We start from the raw sequence: 23,272 nt of genomic DNA, 5'->3' as shown, positions 1-23,272 counted from the left end.
ACTTTATTTGGCCTTTTTAACTTTTTTGGATTCGAGCGTCACTGATGAGTCTTTTGTAGACGAAACGCGCGTCTGGCGTATATATAAAATTTGGTCCTGGTATCTATGATGAGTTTATTTCATGAAATGTCTCATTGTATAAAATTTGTATAACGTAGTCGTGTAATAACAGACAACAAATATTGTTAAGTATTCATCTGAAAGAGAAAGAAAAAAGGTACAAAAATGTATACTTAAATTGATCAATAATGCATTTAAATCATTTAAAACTGTAATTACCGTTGGCGAAAGTGCTCTTGACATTAGAAAGGTCAATATTTGAACAGGTATCAGTGTCATCTTACTAACTGTTTCCCATTTATCTTTTCAATTTTCAGGTCGTCATGACATTAAAATTACGTATGTAAAATACTTAATTTTGAAATTATCCTTTTAATTCCTTTAAATCAAATTCATGGAAACTGAGAACACCAGTGCGCTTATAAGCTAATTTCAGCGATGGGTTTTGAAGCAGGTTCCCTGCAGAGAATTTTTCTAGCATCGATTATTTTAGGTAAGCATGTTTAATTTCAAGAGCTGAAAAAAAGACATAATGTAAGATTAATAATATAAAACGGTTTTTAAAGTGTATATAAAGTGCGAATCCAGTCAGTTCATTTTCACTGTTGTATGCGAGTATGTTCATTGTAGAATAAAGGATCATGGGAAAACTTTATTTGTTTACGTTTTGAAAATACCAAAATAATTGATTTGAAACTAAATTTTAACATATTTTCATTATGATGTGTCTTTTCAATGTAAAATAACAGTATTAAAGTTCAAATATGTGTAATAAAAGCAACATAACATAGGATATCAGTTATTAAAAGCGATCCATTTTCACTATAGATGCGATGAATTATCACTGTATGGCATTCATTTCTGATGTAGAATTTTCGAAAATGCGATGAATTTTTATTGTAGATTAATGTAATAATTAAACTTGCAACAAATGAAAAACTTATTTGATTACTTTAATATTTATATCTATTTATAACTTGTATATGTCTATAGAAACTGGCTGGCCATTTATACGTTTTCCCACAGTATTGACATGTGTAATCTGTAAACTGAAATGTTTCTCCGCAATGTTTTTTTTTCGGTTCGTATATTGCTATGATGTCGTTATCGTCTGCGTCGTCCGAAGACCCATTTGGTTTCCGATCAACTTTAATTTAAGTAAATGGATCTATATAAATTTTAAAGAAGGTTCAATACCACAAAAGGAAGGTTGGGATAATGTTGGGGATGGTGGTTCCAACCGTTTACGAAAAAGGGACCTAAAAGAAGCATGTTTTTAGTTCTAGGATAATTACTTGTGTATAAGAATTTTGATTGTTCTGAAATTGTACCACAGTGTTCAATACCACAAGTAGAATGTAAGGTTTCATTTTGGGGTTATGGTACTAACAGTTTAGGAATGAAGGAACAAAAAGGGACAAAAAACAATCATGTTTGTAGTTTCCGGATAATTACTTGTTTGACGTTTTTGGATCTTTTTCGCATTATCACAAATGGAAGAAGGTGAATTTGTTCGGGGATAATTGCCCCAAACATGCAGAAATTAGGGGCAAAAGAAATGGCAAAACAAACATTTTTCTAGTTTCCAGACAATATCTTGTGTTCAAGTGTATGGACCTCTCTAAAATTGTACTACAAGGTTCAATACCAGAAAGGAAAGACTGGGATTTGGTTTGGTTATTTATCCTAGAAGGAAAACAAAATTTTATGGGCGGGAAGAAACCTTCAGTTGCACTGTCAAGGAATAGAAGTTCCTTCATAATATAAGTTCCAAAAGGAAAAGATATTCTGGAATATTATTTCCACAGGAAGAAATATTACAGTATATGTTCCTAACGGAATAAATGTTATAGAATATTTGTTCCAACAGGAATAGATATTGTGACAATGTTTATAACAAAGTTTCCATTGGAACTTCTGTTAGGTGGAACAAATATACGTTGACAGCACAGTATTGCGCATACGATTTAAGATCTTCGACCACATTTACCTTGTGTCAGAAACCTGTATAACGTCATAAATTTGATCACAATCCAAATTCAGATAGTATCAAGCTTTAATATTATGTCCAAATCTGCCCCAACTGTTCAGGGTTCCATCTCTGCGGTCAGCGAAGCATTTTTAATGTTTTACTACAAAACGAGCAGATGTGATTAAAAGTTCTTGTTGCTTTCTTCATATGGTAAGCTATGCCAGCATAGGCGTATCCAGGGGGGCCTTGGAAAAAATTGGTTGATTATATAGGGAATCACTGAAGCATGGCTTGAGCCCCGTCCCCCCTTTTTAGGTCAGCCATCAGGCCCGCCTTACAAAAAGTTCTGGATCCGCCACTGCCCAGTTCTGCTTTTGAAGTGTTTGGAACAATAAGTACAAATCAGGCTTTCTCCATGCTATCAGTTGTTATGCTTATTGAGAAGTCTTAAAATTTTAATTCACACTGGTCACATTTGTTTAACCCATTAGTGTGGATCTTCTTATGCCTGGGAAAACTAGCTACCCATTTTGTCTTGAAAGGACAATACGTGCATTGGTATGAAGACCCCTCCTTAACTTTCTTTCTTTTTTCTGTGATTCATCTTCACTTGCCTCCCCTATTGTTGAGCCCCCAAATGCCTCAACATCCATATTATGAAGGAAAGATATTTTTACCTCGATTGTTGCTTGCATGTTCTTTACTGTATAAAATGAAACGACAATGTGACATATAATTATCCAAAGTCATTAAAGCTATAAATGCAAGTCAAGTTGTGTAGGGCAAACTTTATCTGTCAAAAACGTATACTGATAAAGTTGCATTGGAACATGATGTACGTGTTGTACAGCACCCTTGATACTACCGCAGAGGTCGAACCCTGAACAGTTTGGGGTAAGTATGTACACAACATTCAAGCTAGACTTCATTTTTGATGAAATAAAAAAAAATGTTGAATTTCGGACCCTTTGGGCCTTAATGTGGACCATTTCGATAACTTGGCCCAATATACCAAAATCCCAAATTTAAAAACACGGTAAGATTCAGCATTCCAAAGTACCCCAAATATTCAACTGTTGTTGAAATCCAAAAGAATTTATTTCTTGACAGTTTGGACCCCCACAAACTTGTTAAATGGGCCAAAAATTAAAAAAAAATAATAATGAACACAATCATGTATGGATTCAGCCCACCAAATAACCTCAAATTTTATTTTGGACCCTGTGGGCCAATTTAAAACCGGACCCAAAATCAAAAATCTTACTTCAAAACCTCATTGAAATTGGTCAAGAAGTGATTTATAAATAAATATTAGAAAGTATTGTTGTTTTCATCCCATTCTATTTCGATAGACATGCGAGATGTACGTATTCAGTGATGAAGTTTCAATACATTGGATAAATATAACTACACTTTAAATAAAGATTCTGATGAATTATAAAAAATTCTATGACATGCCTCTTCTGATTGGTAAATAGACCCATACTCGAAATCCAATGATAAAATTTGTTTGCACATGCGCACAATGACTACTGCAGAAACATGAATTTTATCAAATTGGCATGCATTTGAAAATATTTTGCATTAATCTAAGAAACACTTTCAACTCTGAAATGATCCACATATTGTTCAGTATATTATGACAACGATGTGTTTTATTTGAAATAAATATTAATTCTATTGAATTTATTGGAGTGTTCAATCAAACTTGTCATCTCAAAGTCAGCACTATCAAATCCTATTCTTACTTTAATTATTGTTTGTGCAAGTCGGTTGAATTTGGAATTTAATGCATAAAAATTAATACAATTCATACAGTGAAAATGCACCGCATATACAATACTAATGAATCGCTCTACAGTGAAAATGAAAGTAAAGTATCATTATTCAACAGTAAACATGACTCGCATAAAGACAGCATCATAGTGGAATTCAATACAATATGGGCAAACTGAATAACAAAAGCTATTCTACGCTATACAACATTAATAATTGTGTTGTAATGAATATTTTTTGCAACTACATCTTCCCTGCTAGTTTTTAATCACCTGCACAATTTGTTCGTAAAACGTCCTAAATATTCACCTATTTCGGTATATATTTCACGTATGGATGGCTCTCGGCGCGTTAAAAACCCGTTCCCATCTCTTATTTTGTATAACTTGTATTATTTATTACTAAATATAGTACATGTGAACAATTTTCTTCATTTTCTTCAAAAATCATAATTTTTTCGTCTGTATATTTACCATTCTACATCAGAAATGCATGTCATATACAGTGAAAATGGTATTTTAGGATCCGCACTTTACATACACTGTTTTACTGCACGAACTACGCATTTTGGATATGTAGTAAATGTCACTTTACTCTAGATTTATGGATGTGTTTACGTTGTTTTCTGTACTAATGCAATATGAAATTCTCTGATGGTTTGATATGACGTCATTACAGGATATAACCGTGAAATTCAGAATCTAACAGTGAATTTCAGAATTCATCGAACGTCTTGTTCGGAAATTTATAACGTATTGTAATTGGTAAAGTCTAGACTTGACAAATGCAGGCAGGCATCAATGTGACATTGAGATGAAGATCAGCGTCGTTGCTATGCTTATTGCGTGTTTTATGCTGTGCATGTACTTATTTTGAGTCTTGGTTGGATATCCCATATCCTTTGTTTTTCTATTATGCATTGTAAGTGTACCCTTGCTGGAATTAACTATAAAAAATATTAGTTTCAGAAAATTGTGACAGGACTTGGTTAATTTTTTAATCAAAAGCGCTTATATATATTGTACGTATATACATATAGTAAAACTATAAAATACACGAAGGGAAATAATTTCCACAAATAATTATTCATTTCAGTGAAAATAATAAAAATGAACACATTCGCATTTCAAATAAAATGTAAATACATGTATAAGAAGATGTGATATACTTGAATTGCCAATGAGACAACTCTACACCAGAGACCAAATAAAACAAATAAAAAAGGTTTATCATTTAAAAACCATTGTGGTCTTAATATCATACCATGTTACATGTATCTAAATAACAAAACTGTATATTGGACGAGAAAGAACATCAAAAAAGAAAATGATAATTCCGAACAGTGTTTTTTACTTTTTAATTCATTCATAACATGAATGTATCGTTCTTTTTGTTTTGATATTGTGTTTTTTCTTCTTCAATATACATGTATAATCATAATAATATGAGATTTTGACATGTAATGTAATATGTGTTCACAGTTTTTAGAATAAGGCTTTTGATATTGATATGGTTTGTTAACTTTCATATATAGGAGAAGCAATATCGAGTCAAATAGAATACATAAGAATACCAGGATTTGATGGTTACAGACCGACAGACCCAAATCCGATAGTTGTAGTACATTACACACCAGAAGATAGAATTTTGTCGTGTTGTTTGGCATGTTTACAGAACGAAAATTGCCATTCGTACTTTTGGAACACTCGGGATTTTACTTGTGAAATGTATGCAACCAGATTTGATAACAATCATACGATGTCTTTGGAACATAAGTACGGAGAACAATATTACGTAAAAGGTAAGACTGTAAAACATGATTCACAAACAGAAGCAGGATATAAAGATATTTTATTACTGCAGTGTTATTCAAGTAAGATTATTTTAAGGATGGTCTGGTCCGAAAGGCCATTTTCAGCTAAACTTCTGTCCGTCGTTTTTCCGTCGTCTATATTTATAAAAAGTAAAAATATATTCGACCATGAAACAGTTGCAACAAAATTTGGCCAATATAGGTCTTAGTTTTTATTTAGTTTTTAACGTTTGAGCGTTATATCCGCAATCCAATTAAGCAACATGGCCGCCATAGCTAAAAGTATAATATGGAAGTAAATTGCATCTTATGTTTTTAATATCTCAATACTGTGAACGTCTGATTGGAATAAGAAGAGCAAGAACTACCTTGTCCGTCTCGTCAACATTTGTTTTTACAATATTAATATTTGTAGACGATAACTCGTAAAATTGATCAGCATGGCAAGTTTTTATCTTACGTGTGACAATTTCCATTCAAATCTAATACTATTTATACATGTTTTGTGTATTCATCAAAAGAGAACTGAAGCTTAAAAAGGCTTATTATAACATTCCATGTTGTCCATTTTTAGACATAAATGTATTAGTATGAAATAGAAAATTGAAACTTAAATATAAGTACTGAAATATATTAATAGTATTACTCAAGTTATTTCACTTGACTGGGCGGAGTCTAGCCGGTTCGCTCATAATAAACCAGTCCATCTTAACATAGGTGTTTTAGGATAAACTCATCAATAAAGTGTCCAATCATTGTTTTGTAAATTCATTTGATGACACTGATAGGTAATTAGAAATCAGTAATAATTATAACGGCAATCATCCTTATCACACACATCTTCAAATAGACTGTCCTTATGCAAATTAAAACATAAACTCCGCCCGATCAGTTGAAATAACATTGGTAATAGACGGTATTTATACAAATGAAGTCATCCTTCGATTATTATGTCGTTTTAGTAGAACTTATAAACACGGACATGTTTACATTCAAACTGGGAACATATATGTCATAATTCAATAGGAAACACTGCAAGCGTGATATACTCACTATAAACATAATAAATTGTGGTATAACTGCCAATATAACAACTACAACATATGTTAGCAGCAGCAGGTGACCAAACGGCCTTCAACAAGGAACAAAACCCGTACCTTTTAGTCAGATATACATGTACAAGGCCATTTAATGAACCAACGTAATCAGTTCAAACAAAAAACCAGCGGCCTGATTTATGGACAACACAATAAACAAAATATATGTACAACAAAATAAACATAAACAAAACAAAGTGATATACAGCGATGAACGTTAACCACTGAATCATAGGCTCTCGACTAGGGACAGACAGTCACAGAATGTACCAGAGTTAAACATGTTTTCGAGCGCTAGATGTCCTCCAACTAACCTGAGCCATGTCTAGTGATGGATAAGCAAAACATGGGGAAAATCATTGATTGACAAATAGCAAAAACAAAACTAGTAACTCAGAGTCACAATGAAACGGTACTCACAGTTACTAAAGTGTAATGCTAACTCAAAGCTTATTACAATAAATAAATAATTCATGTTTACAAGAATAAATTATATCAGTACCGTATACATTTGATGAAACTAAATTAATGTAAGGCAGATATAAATCATAAGAATTAAACATGAATTTGTACAGGCCATAATACAGGTATCGACAAGATGTAGGACCGTAAGTGTTCATAATTTAATAGAATTTAGTGTTCTTTTCTCTCCATTTAATACTCAATCAATGGGAGTACCGACAAAACCTTCTTATTACATTGCTAGATTAAAAACCTTTCTGAAAAAGAGTGTTTTCACATGGATCGTATATAAGTTAACGGGCTTTATATACACCATCTCTTAAAAATAGGATTTGCTATAGTTTGTGTAGCCAAAACTTCTCAACCAAATCTTTGTACCTTTAAAATAATGTGTTTATAATGTTTCAAATTGGAAACCAGTAAAAAAAGGTTTTCTTTTTCCGATGATGAAAGGATTTGAAAAAGTTACTTGTCTTGAACATTTACGCAGATTCAAGTTAGCGATCATTATATAGACTTATATGTCCGCCTCTGGGTGTGGGATTTTATCGCTGTGTTGAAGACCCATTAGTGGCCTAAGGCTGTTTTCTTACTCTTTGGTCGGGTTGTTGTCTCTTTGACACATTCGCAATTTCCATTTTCTATTTAATAATATATATTACATAGTTTAAACTTAGTTAATTCTTTTCATAGCAACAAGTGATTTATTTTTCTTGTGCATTTTGTAGTTTTTTCATTGTGTGTTTAAGGTGTACGACATTTGGTCTAGATAATAAAGGGAGTATGTGTGTGCTAGTTCAACCGGTTTATCTCCATTTCATTGTTTGTCTGTACCGATTCAGACTATCTTGACTGTTTGTTTATAACTTGTTTGTATATCTGCTATTACTCGGGTGAGTAAGACATTGGTGGTTGGTGTGTCTGATGTATAGTAACTGCCAAGTGTAATTTGGTGATATCTATTATCTGTTGTATGTACATGTATGATATGTTTAACTTTGATTTCAAGGTTAATTCAGGCCAATGACAATTGTCCTTCAATTTATATATTTTCTTCTCAGATGTTTGAAATACTCTTTTATATCTTTATTTCAAAAACACAACAGTCTACCAGTATCATATATTTACAGACAAGAACATCTTTCTGACTTCGTTATAAATATGTTCAAGAAATGTGAAGAACAATACTATTTTATTTTTTATTTAACTAAAATCAATCGGGTCAAATAGAAAAAAAAAGATAACTTCAAGGTTGTTTTCTTTTTTTTTTTAGCTAACAGATGTGAAATGGCAGGCTTTATCTGGGTCAATGATTTGCTGTTTTGCTTTCAAATATACACAAATTCATATAGAAGCCATAATGAATCAAATCTAGCGTGTAGCAAAACAGAGGGAGGTAGACTAGCACGGATCGATACTAGTGACAAACAGAATCATGTGAAAATAACGATTTTATCATTAAACGGCGGTAAGTGTATTTTAAGCTCAACAAATGATATGGCTTTAATAATAAAAAAAAAGGTTTTAATTTCTATCACCAATTCGTAAGAGATAGATTGGGTGTATGTGACCATCACAAAAAGTCACGACATCTAAAAGTCAACATACGGTCTCAAACTCTATACACGTCAATGATACATGCTTCATCTTTCCTCTGTATCTTCCTCAAATAGTGGGAAAACACATTTTCAATAGATATGTTGTTTACGAATCTTCGACAGAACAAGCATCACTTTTTAATCGAAAAACTGGAACACTTTCTTTTTAATGAGGACCAAAGAACTTGAAAAGTGACAATATCTGCATACTGAAAACATACTCTAGCCCTCATGTAACCGTGTCAAAGGAAGTTTAACGTTTAGACCGGAATCGATGATATGTTGCTATAGTATTTAAAAGGGAAAGTTTTAAAAGATAACTGAAGTCAGGATATTAGGTAACTCTCCATAAATGTGGTGCATCCTAAACGCGTTTGCTCGATCTGTCTTCACGTGTTCCACGTACATGTAAAAAAGTCGGTCATCAGTATTCATTTGAAAAAAATAACAGTAACCGAATGGACAGACAAACGGATATGCCAATACACAATGATTAATTGTAAAAGGACGCTCTTCGACACTTGTTGACAATGAACAAATACTTCTAAAAAAAAGTATATAAAAATACCAACCTCCAAGAAAATTAAAAAACTCCATAAACACTCACAAAATAAAATGTTTTACTTTGTCATCCAACAGAATGCATTAACAGCAACTGTCATATTCATGACCTGTACATGCATTTACGAAGAAAATGGTAAATTATTTTTTATTACAGTATTTGGCGGTTTTTGGATTGACGGGAATGATCTGGCACAAGAAGGTGTTTGGAAATATTCGGATGGATCTCCCATGACAACAACATTTTGGAATACAGCGCAACCAAGTAATAAGTTTGGCATTGAAAACTGCGCCTCTATGAGGAGCAGTTACGGGTACTTATGGAACGACAGATATTGCGAAGACGATATTAATTATATATGTGAAATCGTATAACATCATTTTATTTATAATATACTAAAAATGTTAACCACTCAGAAATGTGTTATCAAAGAATTAAAAAGATTTAATAAAATCTTACCAAATGATTTTATTAGTGTTATAAAATTATCATGAGAATGTATTATGGTACAACTTTTTACATTTGAATCTTCCGTGATCATACACATTTATGTCCATGTACATGTATATGAAAAACTCTACCGTTTGGTATATATATATATATATATATATATATATATATATATATATATATACATGTATATGCATATTTTAGCTCCAAGTCCAAGAACCTCTATAACACCCGTGATCACCCCAGGTTTTTAGCCATGTTCGCGTTTAGCTCATCCTTTAGTCTATGTTGTGTTTGTGCATTGTTGTTTGTATTGGGGTCTTTTTTTTACCATGACGTTTTCAGTTTTGTGCTGACTTATAAGTTTGAATGTTCCGTTAGTATATCCCGCAACCGTTTACATCTCTAGGCTGAAAAGCTCACCCCCAAAAAAAAAATAATTACGAAGCGAGTGAAATATTTTGAGTATAGCGAAATAAATGTCTTGTGGGTCATAATTACAGAGTAATCTTTGAAATTATAACAAGCCTCCTGCTGAAGTAAATATCAAAACATTAAGTTATCATCTTATATGTAAATCAATTTCCTTTTTAATGAGAAATTATCACAAACGATTGTACGGTGTATATATGTGGCTACTCGTATTGTCTTCAATATCTGAAAATTTCGGTTTGTCACACATTATAAAGTAATATATTCTTTGTTTATTTTTTTCGAAAAGCTGCCTTGATACTGTATTAGAAGATTGTGACAGTATCATGATGAACAATATTGAATATCATTTAATAAGATAGAGGAATTTGTCTTTCTAAATACAACTTTCAATGAGAAAAAGGAATCTTACATTGAGACAACATTGAGCTAGAGAGACAGTGCATTGAATTTGAGAGGAAATCAAAAGTCTTAATATGGTGGATTGTAACTGGGTCAGATATCAATGCATTATCAACTCAAATTCAAAATGGATTGTACAAGGTTTTACATTGTATTACTAACATCATAATATTCCAAAATGACTTATTTTTTCGTAGTCTTGAGTTGCCTTTTAAATGTGAAATACTGATCAACCACACAATGTTTTTCTTTAATTGTGTATTTATTGTAGTTATTTCCGCTTCCAAGAGTTTGGAACTATATATGTGAAAATATATAATTTATACTTGCATCAGTTTACTATTTTGATGCACTTTGTTTATTTTTGTTTGGAGTACACGTGATGCCAATTCATTTGAATCCAACGTTTAATTTGTTTGTAAACTTTTTAACGTAACCACCTGACTTTGATATGCTGTATTCATTTTTCATTGTTATCTTTTTTAACATATGATTGGATAATTTGTAACAATTATTCAAGCTTTTTTTACGCGAACAATATGTCTTAATCCCTGTCGAAAACAAGCGCAATGAAATGACTAATATTCTTATATTTATAAAAGTACTATTTATATGATATATCAGATATACATTGTAATTGATATATTTTAAAGTTTCATATGGATTTCGTTTTAGTTATAACCATGTATCGACATCTTTTTGCTGAAATAAGCTTTCCCATTGTGGAATTTCCTTTTCTGGGTTGATTATGTACCAGCACGAGTCTGTTAGATATGAAAATACAGACGTAGACTTCATTAACTTAAATTTTTTGACGGTAAACTGTTTTCCTCCATTCGGCTTCACAATCAACTCTAACCCAAAGCTTTTAATTTCCATTCCAACAAACCAACCTATAAAAATATATAAAAGAAGCATAATAAACTGAACAAACATTTTGGGGCATAGTGAACACACTAGTAAAACTATTAACACTGACGCGTCTTCTACATTGCACAGCACATATAAAATTTCACACAAACATATTGATACAAATGTATGTACTTCACAAAGAAAGACTGAGATACATCTTTTAGACAGCCCGTAAATTGTGAGGTTCAACAATAATTACTCCTTAATTAAAAGACGAAATGCTTTATAGAAAAATAGTGCTCAATTACCTTGCTATAGCTACATGTAGTGGTAGTAAAAGGTCATGTAACTAAAACTGACCGGAAAAACGCACATTAAGGTGTAACTGACAATTTATATGGTTTGTAATACAGAGGAAATCCTTTTGTTGCACGTGCATTTTGAAGATATTTTACAGAGACAAAGTGATATTTTTTAACAATATACAATATCAAAAATTGGAGAGCGATTTGAAAATCAGTATGATAATTGTTGTTTTTAAACAATTCTTACGTAATGGTCCCGTAGCATTAACGTTGTTACTTTGTCGTATGTAAAGATGCAGCTGTAAACCTAATAACGGGTCTTTATAAGGGGATACTGCAACTGTTAAATTGTATGACGGAAAATCGGTCGTTGTTTTGTTGCTGATGTCATTCCATAGTTTTGTAACATTCGAAGTGGCATTCGATACTTTTAAAACCGTAGAGTCCAAATATTGTTGTTCTGTTCCTTCCCGAATTTCGACAGCTTTTATATTCTCTATTTTCTTCTGTTGATTTATTGTCTTTTCAAAGATTATATGAAGTGCTTTGTGTGGCTCTGAAATTGACATATATTTATATATATATCAATATTAACATTTGAAATGAGACTGACATTTTCGAGTAGCATTTATATGTTTGCATTTCAAAATGTTGAATAGATGTTTAAAATTTGTACTTTAATGGAAATATTTCATAATGTATCAACTTTTCCAATATTTTATGTAAAACCCTATACATATATATGTCCTAGAAATAAATCATTGTCATAAGATATACAGTTTTAGTTATAATGTAAATTTGACGAACTCCAAGTCTTTGTCATTTTATTATTTGAAAGCTGTAATCTTAAATTCTTAGTTACAGTTTTTTACAATATATTTTCTTGGCAATTTTTTTACCGTTTAAAAATTCTTCTTATTTTTGCAAATAAAAACTTTCGAGCACAGAATGAAAAACTTTTTTTGTGAAAATAACGTCACTTTATGAGAAAGCATTTGGAGATGATGTGTTGCCACCTTTTTCTAATGGATATAACTGTCAAAATTAGACGTTTCTTGGGTTCGGAATTAACCTCATTGCTTTGACTACGGGGCTATCCGGTGTATCCGCGCACCTAAGACTTTTAACTTCACTTTACTTAACTGATAAAACAAATAATCGGATAATGCTATGTGAACAAATTCTTAACATTCTTTTATTTCATAAAATCTTCTGTATATATATATAAAAAAAGATGTGGTATGATTACCTATTATACCAACTCTCCACAAGAGACCAAAATGACACAGCAATTAACAACTATAGATCACCGTACGGACTTTGTATGGTTTCATCCTAAAGATTTTGTGTAATTGGTGTTCAAAATTAGGGAGATGTTGAGAGTTCTTCAAATATTTTGATTTAAAGAAAGAATTTATGCTACGAAATATTATTGAATTTGAATCAAATACACTACCAAGTATGCAGATCAAAATTTATTTCAATCTGATAAAATTTGACAGCAATGATTCTATATCTGAAACATTGCTGATATGACGAAATCAGGTGATGCGCGGACACCGGGGACTACACATAAACAGCAAACTTTAGGCAGACTGTTAAAATTATTATCCGATTTTGTACTCAACTCAGAATAAACAAAAATTCAATTGATGACACTTACGAATCTGTAGGAATTTATTACGTAGCTAGGTCTGTAGATTATTCAGCTATCTATTTACGTGAAATAAGTTTTGACTAATTTCAAATATTTCAAATATCTTTCTTCCTGAACTGTATAAGAACTGGTATTTTCCTGTGTCATTTGGATTTAGGTTCATACAGAGAGGTTCTGTTGATCCTTTCAGGTGTAAAAAGAAATTATGAGATCTTTGATCTAAATACAGAGGACAAATAATAAATTTATAACATAATTGGCATAACAAAAAGCAATTTCAATCATGGTATTTTGCTAATGTAAGACATATTACAGTTTTGGGGTATTATTTTAAGAATAAGTCTTGCTTTGCGTACCGAAGCATAAATTAAAGGTTATATACCGTTGACCGGTTGTAAAGCGGTGGCATTGTAAAAAAAACATTTTTTCTTCAATAAAGGATGATGCATTTAAAATAGAGATGTCAACGAATACTCGAGTATCGCTCGGTAGTACCGAGTATCGATTACCAAAACAATACTAACTCGACTAATCGGCTGGTGTTGCTTCCTTAAGCTTAAACAAAAAATATTTTTATTAAGAACGCCTCTCGTGAAATTAATTATTAATCAAATATAATAAAGATCCAAACAGAGAAATGATATATGTGATCAGGAACATTATATACTGTTCCTAGATTAGACCAAGATCACTTTTTCAATGCTTACACACAGCTTATCTTAGTCAGAGCATATATTTTCATCAGCAGGACTGTTAGTTAACCTAACAAAGTTGAGAAATCGCCTTGTCCCTGACAAAGTTGATAAGATAATATTTTTTTAATAAGAACAAAGTCGTTGCATGAGAAAACGATTGACGACATCAGTAAGATCTTATCATCACCCCTTTGGTAATTATTAAATGTGTGTTTTTTATGGTTGTCATTTTTTTACTGTTGTTTGAGTTATTTTTCTATACATATTAATTAATGACTTGCTTGGATTACTGTCAGCTTACATAATTAGTACATTGAGTAAATGGACTATTGATTATGCAATAAAATTCCTTGGACTATTATCTAGTACTAGGTAATAATGTTGAGGGTTTTACGTTCATAAGGCAACTACCAACAATGCTTAAAATGGGTATAACTCTGTGTTTCCATTGTAAATGTTTTACCGAGTGAGTACTCGAGTATCTCTCGGTAAATCCAACGAATACTCGATTGTAAGTCTTCACCGAGTTGACATCCCTAATTTAAGATATTCACTTCAAAATCGAATGACACATGATATATATTCGTCTATACTAAATGTAGTATTAAGCAGAACGAAATTGATATAATTATATGAATGTTTGTATATTACTTTACTCTACTGAATATGGTAAATTTTTTTTCGTTAGAAATCTATAATACTAAAATTACGAGGTCCAATTTGTCAGGCGTCATCGGGTAAAAACGACAAATCAAAGAATCCAACTCTATATATAACTAATATAGGACAATGGTGTAGATTAAAAATTACACCACTCCAGACCCTTTTGTTTTCAGCATAATTAATATTGCCAATAATTAACAAGTTCCGGGTCGAATCCGATACCGATACAAATAGTATATTCAGCTATTACCTTATCTGTACGTTCCGCATTTGACAGGCGCACCACCAAACGGTGTATTTAGGATTTTGCTATATACACGGGTCATAATCAAAGGACTGACACTACTAAATTCAATCATTGTCAAGTTGTTCCCTATTGTAGTTTTATTCAGCAATCAGCAAGACTTTCTAAGATAACTAATATAGGACAATGCTGTTGATTAAAAAATACTTCATTCCTGGATAGCCAGGACCTTTTGTTTTCCAAATAATTAATATTTCCAATAACTGATAAGTTCCAGGTCGACGGGTTCAAACAGAAAGATTTGAAAGCAGAGAAAACTGTGTATCTTATAATCGACATGACTTATCAGATGACAATACCAATTACTAAAATAAGGCTTAGGCATATAGTTATATACTTTAATTCAGTCACGGAACCGCGATATCACGGGTGTGTACTTGTAATAATTGAAAAATTTCAGAGATCAATCTCAGTTATTAACAAAATTGTTCATTGATTTTTCCCAATACATCACATTGAAGTTGCACGCTGATCGTATCATTTTGTTATAGCTGGGTTTTTTTTACAACTTGGAACAAACTAGGTATATTCTGCTTGTACAGCAGAAGTAAGACTTTTTATACACAGTTGCATACAATTGTTGTATATCTAATATATACATACATGCATATGTTTTGTTTGCTTGCATTTCATTAACATATAATTTGATGTTATTTCTAAACGGTCATTTTAAACGTTAAATTAACTGAAAAGTATGACCGTAATATATTGATTTTGTTTTGATTTGAGCGTCACTGATGAGTCTTATGTAGACGAAACGCGCGTCTGGCGTACTAAATTATAATCCTGGTACCTTTGATAACTATTTACACCACTGGGTCGATGCCACTGCTGGTGGACGTTTCGTCCCCGAGGGTATCACCAGCCCAGTAGTCATCACTTCTGTGTTGACATGAATATCAATAATGTGGTCATTTTTATAAATTTCCTGTTAACAAAACTTTGAATTTTCGAAAAACTAAGGATTACATTAATTACAATGAAAAAAGCACGTAATGCTAAATTACTTTTGAATTACATTTCAATTACATGTTCTTTTATGGTGTTAATGATAAGAAATTATGTTTTTATAAATTGTAAAATAATATTTATTTTACAAATATCAATATAGCAGGTAAATACTTATTTAATATACAAGTCTGTAATTTATTCTTAAGATTTATATTATTTATTTGACATACAGAAATGTTTGCTTAATGTCATATGAAACGAGTGACCGGTGAAAAACAATGTTAATCTAATTCTTGAACCAATGCATACATATATCATAAATTTAGTCTTCTGTGCACGAATTTATCATTTTTTCGCATAAAATTTCGTATAATCGTCAACAAATATTTCAATCAGTCAGTGTTGTTGTGAAAATATGGCAGCTAATTAATGGTCGTGTTTTGAAGCCGAAGTTTAACGATTGTCACCCGTTTGTAAACAATCAACAAAGAAGCATGGATATTCAGATAAGCACGTGTATTTACATAACAAGTACAATAAGATATAGCTTATCTTGATGACGGAGCGATGTTTACGTTTGGTTTTCCATTCGCACTTGCGTATTGCGATCACCGGATTTTTACGAGAACGGTCACGCTGCATACGGAAAACATGTCGGCGAATTGTTTGCTGGAAGCAAGCAATTAAAATAAAGTAAACTTCTTCTAAATTTTGACAAATTATAGAAATTTCATGAGAAAAAAAATATACGTACATAATAAAAACTAGCCATTTAGTTATAAAAAACATATGCATATTTTTTTTTAATTGAAGTTTCATATGACTTTAATAGTCATAGGATTTTAAAAAAAAAGGTGAGAATTACACATGTATATTAAAAAAATGTGTTACACCCAATTTACAGTGACCATGACAAATCTCACTACTAGTCTTGTTTGTAGTCTGCTCGACTGTCTTCTCTACTACCTGATTGTCTATTATTGTTCTTTGTATTCCAATGAATTCTTCAGAAATTTATTAAGTAACGCTATGAATACCAGATAATTAGTTATCTTAACCGTAGAAACTCGTCAATGGGTTGATAAATAATTATTATAAATAGCCTCGGAATAAATTTTATTTTATATTATTAGTTTGGACATAGTAGTATTCACCTTATTTCAGATTATACATGTACATAGTTCCCTATTATAATTTAGATAGATCTCTGGCCATAGACCAATTAAATTCCTCTAGTATTAGTTATTTGTAAAGTTTTGTCTCATTAACAAAATACAAGTCTTCTTGTCAAATATGTTGTGTGTGTTAGGTAAAGTATTAGTACAAAAATATATCAAAAATTCAGAAAGATTGAACTAATCCATCTTACGAATTTAGCCAATTCACATCCACACCCTTATTGACAAACTAGTCGAGAGATATTCAGAATACTGTAAATATGACCCTTTTGCACATGGCCTAATTAGGACAATTTACGTGAACGTTTGTCTGTAACGACCACTGTTCACGACGTACCTACGATAGACATTTAAACTGTGGGGTCACCAAATGTTTCTTAACGCCTTTAATTATAAAATAATTCAAAAAATTAATCAGGAATAACCTTTATGTTTTGATTTATATAATTGATATAAATCAAAATATCTTGTTATTTCTGATTAGTTTTTCGAATTACTTTATTGAGGTGTTGAGAACCTTTGGTGACCCCATAGTTTAGGTGTCTTTAAAAAGTACATAGTGAGCAGTGGTTGTTACATACAAACGTTCACCTAAATTGTCCTAGTCAATGGATGAATTTAATGTGTCAATCAATGGCCACAGCCACACTGTTTTGAATTTCATTCTATAGAAATAAAAGTTATCAGCTGTAAAAACGAACAGAAATTAATCTTTCTATAATAAAACTTAGCCCCCAGTCACACTGTCACGTTTCAGCTATCCAGTTTTGCTACGTTTCCAAAACGTAGCAAAACGGCAACATACGTTGCGAATCGTATCGATTCGTACTTAAAACGGCTATATTATACGTAGCTATGTGTGTATTGGTACGTGATCGGTCCCGTTTGTATTGATCCGCACAATACAAACGTGACTAAAAATAAAAACGTAGTAGGAACGTAGAAAATCGCAGTAAAACGTAGAAGGAACTAGGTGTTATTACGGTTTAGTACGTATCTTTCACGCTTCATAAGGTTTTTGTATGGTATATTACGCTTCATGGTACGCATTACTAGATTTCATTACGTTTTTCTAGTCCTTACATGTATCACGTGTCGATGCGTATTACTACGCATGTTATCTTCTTCTACGTATAATCAAACCACGTGTATCCATATTTCCCGCCAATTGATAAAATATTTTGTCAGTCTAAAAGCAAGATGAACAGACAACGGATGACAAATTATGGATTATTGTTACACAGTTATATCAATAAATCGTTGTCAAATCCTATCCCAGCACCCTACCTCCATAAATCACAAGATGTTTCGAACATCTATTTAGACCAATTAGAATCAACTAATTGACCATGGTCATGTCCATCGCCCGGAGTCCAAGCCAGTGCATGGTTTCACTTATTTTAAAAGTACTAAAATTTTTATAAGGGACTCGACACCTCGTGATTTGTTTGACTCATACTTTTCTATACTTTTCTTTCTGTTTTTCATGTTTGTTAATTTCAGTACAGAATATTTTTTCATAGTTTGCAGCATGTTAATTGCCCAGAGTTGCAGATGGTACTGTGTCTTTCAAGTTTTGATTCCTAGGGAAAGCGATAAGGGGTCTTTATTTTGCATTGTATTACATTGAATTGCATTGCATTGTATTGTATAAAATTATTGTTTGATTGTATTGCTTGACCCTTATGGGTGTAATTTTGCAATAAAGATTATTTATAATCAAATAAAAGTTTTGGCTCCTTGTCATCTTTTGATTTATCCCAGTGTTTTGAAATATTGTTTTTATGTGTGTTTCCTGTCTCGAACACACTGCGGGAATCGACTGTAATGCAGATTTGGGTTTTACCATTAATGTGTCATTTCTTTGATATGCAGTCACTTCCTGCAGTTTTATTTATTTTTTTTTTTTTTTTTTTTTAATATCTCCTTGAATTAGGTGTTCAAAAAATAACTCATATTGTGTTTTCAAATCTACTGGATCGTTCGTACATCTCTTAAAGCGAAGCATTTCTCCTTTAATTATGCCTCTAAGTAGTGGCTGGCTGGCACAAGGACCTAAGTTCTAATAATGACGAGTTTTTTTCCAGAATGTCGTAAGGTCTAAGATTCCTGTTTCTCTAATCTTGGGCCTTTGAATACCAACACATCTAAAAAATGCATTTTAGTTTGTGCTTTCTCGCATGTAAATTTTAGTAGTGCTTGGTGTCTGTTAGCATGTTCAAAACATTGTGCTATTTCATCATCTGTACCTTCATTGGTAATAAAAAAGCAATCGTCCCTAAACATGTAGAGGCTAGACATTTCTGTTTATGTTAGAAAGTCCTTAAAATACTATTTAAGACTTCATAAACTCTCAGAACGGCTATTTCACGTGCTAAACAATTTGCCATTGGAACTCCAGTTGAAGTTATCAGACGTCGGACCAACGTTGTGGCCTTTACCACGCCCTCCACGACCCATTCCTCAAAAATATAAAGCAAATATCGATAGAAGGAAAATTGGAATCAAAACGACAATGTGCAACGTAAAACATTTCAAAAGAGCAATTAACATAAAAGGGGAAAAAATGACATGGTTCCTATCAAAGTTTTGAAAGTTTTTCATGATTCGTGTATCCACAAAAACGTTATCTGAAAAAAAACCAAAACAAAAGAAAGTTATATACATGTATGTCTCTGCTTTTAGTTTTGTAGTACCAAAAAAAAAATCAAATTTTTTAGACCATCAAATAGGAACCAAACAATCTAATTGAAATGACAGATGTATAATATATAATTACATTAGATGTATGTTTCATTATAATACGTTATTCTGAAAACTGCAATATTCGCGTTATTCCTTAATCAACTTCACTACACAATGAAATTTATCAGTCATGATGACACGAGGTCCTACAATAAAGTGCACAGGTGAATTGGATACAAACTTGATAAAATCGTGTTTTCATGATCCTAGCTAAAAAATGTAATTATAAGTATTGAATGCTTCTTTTTATAACTTCATAGGGTTGTAAAAGCGTTGACCGTGCGCACATTTTTAGAATGAAGCGCTTCCGGGCTTCATACAAAATGTACTTTGCTCAACGCTTTTATACCCCAATGAAGTTACAAAAATAAGCATTCAATTCGTAATAATAGAGTGAACCTCTGTTGATTTCTCTTGATTTTCTGGAGTTACTTTGGTCCTTCTCTGCATTTCTGTCTTTTTTGTCTTTAAATTTGTTAATTTATGACGCCGTTTCATACGTCAAAGGTCACAGCGTAGTGACACGTGATACTGCGTAGAATAAACGTACAAAACCGTACGAAAACGTGCGAAAACTTATTTCAACCGTAGTGAACCGAATTAGAAATGTTCTGACCCTTTGTAATACGTACTGAAACATAGTAAAACGTAGTTGATACGCAATGAAACGTATTAAAACTTATTAGAACGTGCCCCGTGTATTTATCGAAAAACCTAGCAAAACGTAACATAACGTAGAAAAACGTATCAAAACGTGGCATAACCTAGTAAAACGTACGGACCGTTACAAATTAACAAAAAATTACACGAAACGTATCATTTTAAAACTGACTAAAACCTAACTGTCGAAATGTGACATTTTGACTGGGGCTTTAATAGTCATTCAAGTATATAATAGTGCGGTGACTGAAGGCAGATTTTTTTTAATTTAATCTCCCCACCGAACACACGCCTATATAATATATCATTGGAAAGAGGAAATCGTGTACTATAATAATATGCCTGTCGTCAAGACTTGATATGGTCACATTTTTTTAAAATTGAGGTCAAAGGTCATATGTAAAAATCTGTGAAAATTTGGGAGGGTTTCAATTTTGACATTTTTTTATATTTCTAAACTCTACCTAAATACAAATGATACTGTTTTGGCTTTCGTAATGTTTGTTATTATACATAAACCTTAATCATTGAGATTTTTTATCAAAAAAAAAATTCATAAAACGACGTTTTATAAACAAAACTTCAAAAATCAAGTTTTCAACCTATAAAATGTCTAGAGCACCTTAACCTTATGACAAATTTCAATTTCAGGTAAACATCAAGTGTCATGCAGGACAATACTTTAAAATTATTTTTTAAACCATCATATTGGGTGAGGCATCAAACCAAAGCAATAGAACACTACAGTCAAATATGACTTCAAATTGAATTTTTGGATACTTTAGTTTTTTTTTTAAAGACTACTCGTTGCTTTTAGTTTTTTTTCACAATTATTACTGCTTCCATAGTATTATCTGTTGTTGTGTATTTTACTCTGGTTAAAACCTATTACATTATAGGTTTTGTACCTATACATCCCCCCTTTTTTTCCTTGCAACGTACCACAAACTTCAAAAGTATTCCATATAAAAAAAGATTGATTGATTGTTGGTTGCTTTACGCCGCATTAGCACAAAAAGGCTATATCGCGGCGAGAGCTAATTCGAATATTTTTACAATTTAAAGCATATTTTTAAAATAAGACAAAAGGTCCTTCAATACACTAAAATTCTTGACTAAAGCAAATTGATTATATACAAATAAAAATCAACAGTAAAATAACGTGATAAAAATTAAAATCGATTTAAATATAATAACATTTTTATATTTTATAATAAATTCCAATTTCTTTTAAAAAAGCAACAATATTTGTAAATGGAACATTATTAAATAAATCATACATATTATTGACATTGAAATACTTCTTACGAATATCAGCAAAGTCAATACAATTAATTAAAACATGTTTAATAGTATACTTGCAGTTGCAAGGAACACATTGTGGTTCATCTTCATTTTTTAAAAGATACTCGTGTGTTATTCTAGTATGACCAATACGACATCTAGTAATAACACACTGATCTTTTCTGCACATAATATTATCAAAAGGTTTGCCTAAATTAGGTTTAATTTCATGCAATTTATTATCGTCTTTTTTACTCCATTTATTTTTCAATATATTAAAAACATATTCTCTAATATTAGATTTAAAATCAGTATATGGTATATCACAGTTAGATAGAGGGTCACCCAGGGCATTCTTTGCCTCAAGGTCTACAGCTGTGTTTCCAAGGATTCCAACATGACTCGGAACCCATAGAAATATTATTTCTTTCAGAAGAATTTTTAAATTCCTCATTACATATAAAATTTTCAGGATTGTTGGGTTTTTAATTTTAGTATTTCGTATAGCTTGTAAGCATGAAAGTGAATCCGAACATATAATAAATTTGGATTTATCTGAAGAAGCAATAAATTTCAAAGCCAAAATTATTGCTTCTGCTTCAGCAGTAAAGATGGATGCATCAGATGGCAAACGGAGGGTTGCAGCTCTGTCCCTGAAGACAGCAGCAGATGCAACTCTACCACCATCTTTTGATCCATCAGTATAGACAGTTGAAAAATCGAGATAATCGGCTTTAATTTCAGCATAGTGTTGCTGAATTAAAAGAGGATTTGTTTTATTTTTATTGTGTTCACGGAGATCAAATATCATTTTTGGTTTGGGAAGTTCCCATGGAGGACATTTGCAAGTTTGAACTTGAGCAACAGATTTTAAATCAAAAGAAGCTAAATGTGGTTTTAAACGTAAACCTAACGGAGGAATTTTATTTTCATGTTTTGCAAAAATATCTTCATAAATCGGATTAAAAACACAGCTGTAGGCAGGATTATCTGAATGGGCTTTTAGTTTGACAGCATATTGAAGTCCAAGCTTCAAACGTCTGTCAGTGAGTGAGTGCTCATCAGCCTCTACATACAGACTCTCAACTGGTGAGGTTTTAAATGCGCCAAGACAGAGACGCAAACCTTGGTGATGCACAGCATCGAGAATCTGTATGTAGGACTTCCTTGCAGAGCCATACACTATAGAGCCATAATCTAGTTTAGATCTAACAAGAGATCTATATAAATTGAGTAAAATGTTGCGATCAGCACCCCAGTCAGTGCTGCCGACAACTTTTAAAATATCTAAAGCTTTTAAACATCTCGCTTTTAACATTTTGATATGGGGTAGAAAGGTTAACTTTTTATCGAA

The 23,272-nt window shown here is 31.9% G+C and overlaps 1 protein-coding gene across 1 annotated transcript; it reads left to right on the top strand.

Moving 5' to 3' along the window:
• The first annotated feature begins 389 nt into the window (after positions 1-389).
• Positions 390-9,736, top strand: LOC139512788 (C-type lectin lectoxin-Lio3-like). The gene is made up of 4 exons (XM_071300708.1): positions 390-553; positions 5,343-5,609; positions 8,454-8,648; positions 9,497-9,736. The coding sequence occupies exons 1-4, from the start codon at positions 499-501 to the stop codon at positions 9,712-9,714; spliced, it is 735 nt and encodes a 244-aa protein (XP_071156809.1). The 5' UTR covers positions 390-498; the 3' UTR covers positions 9,715-9,736.
• Positions 9,737-23,272: the final 13,536 nt, after the last annotated feature.

The sequence above is a fragment of the Mytilus edulis genome, chromosome 1 (assembly GCF_963676685.1).
Source record: "Mytilus edulis chromosome 1, xbMytEdul2.2, whole genome shotgun sequence".
Classification (NCBI taxonomy): Eukaryota; Metazoa; Mollusca; class Bivalvia; order Mytilida; family Mytilidae; genus Mytilus; species Mytilus edulis.
The sequence above is the reverse complement of the archived record's forward strand: the minus strand, read 5'-3'. Positions and strand labels throughout refer to the sequence as shown.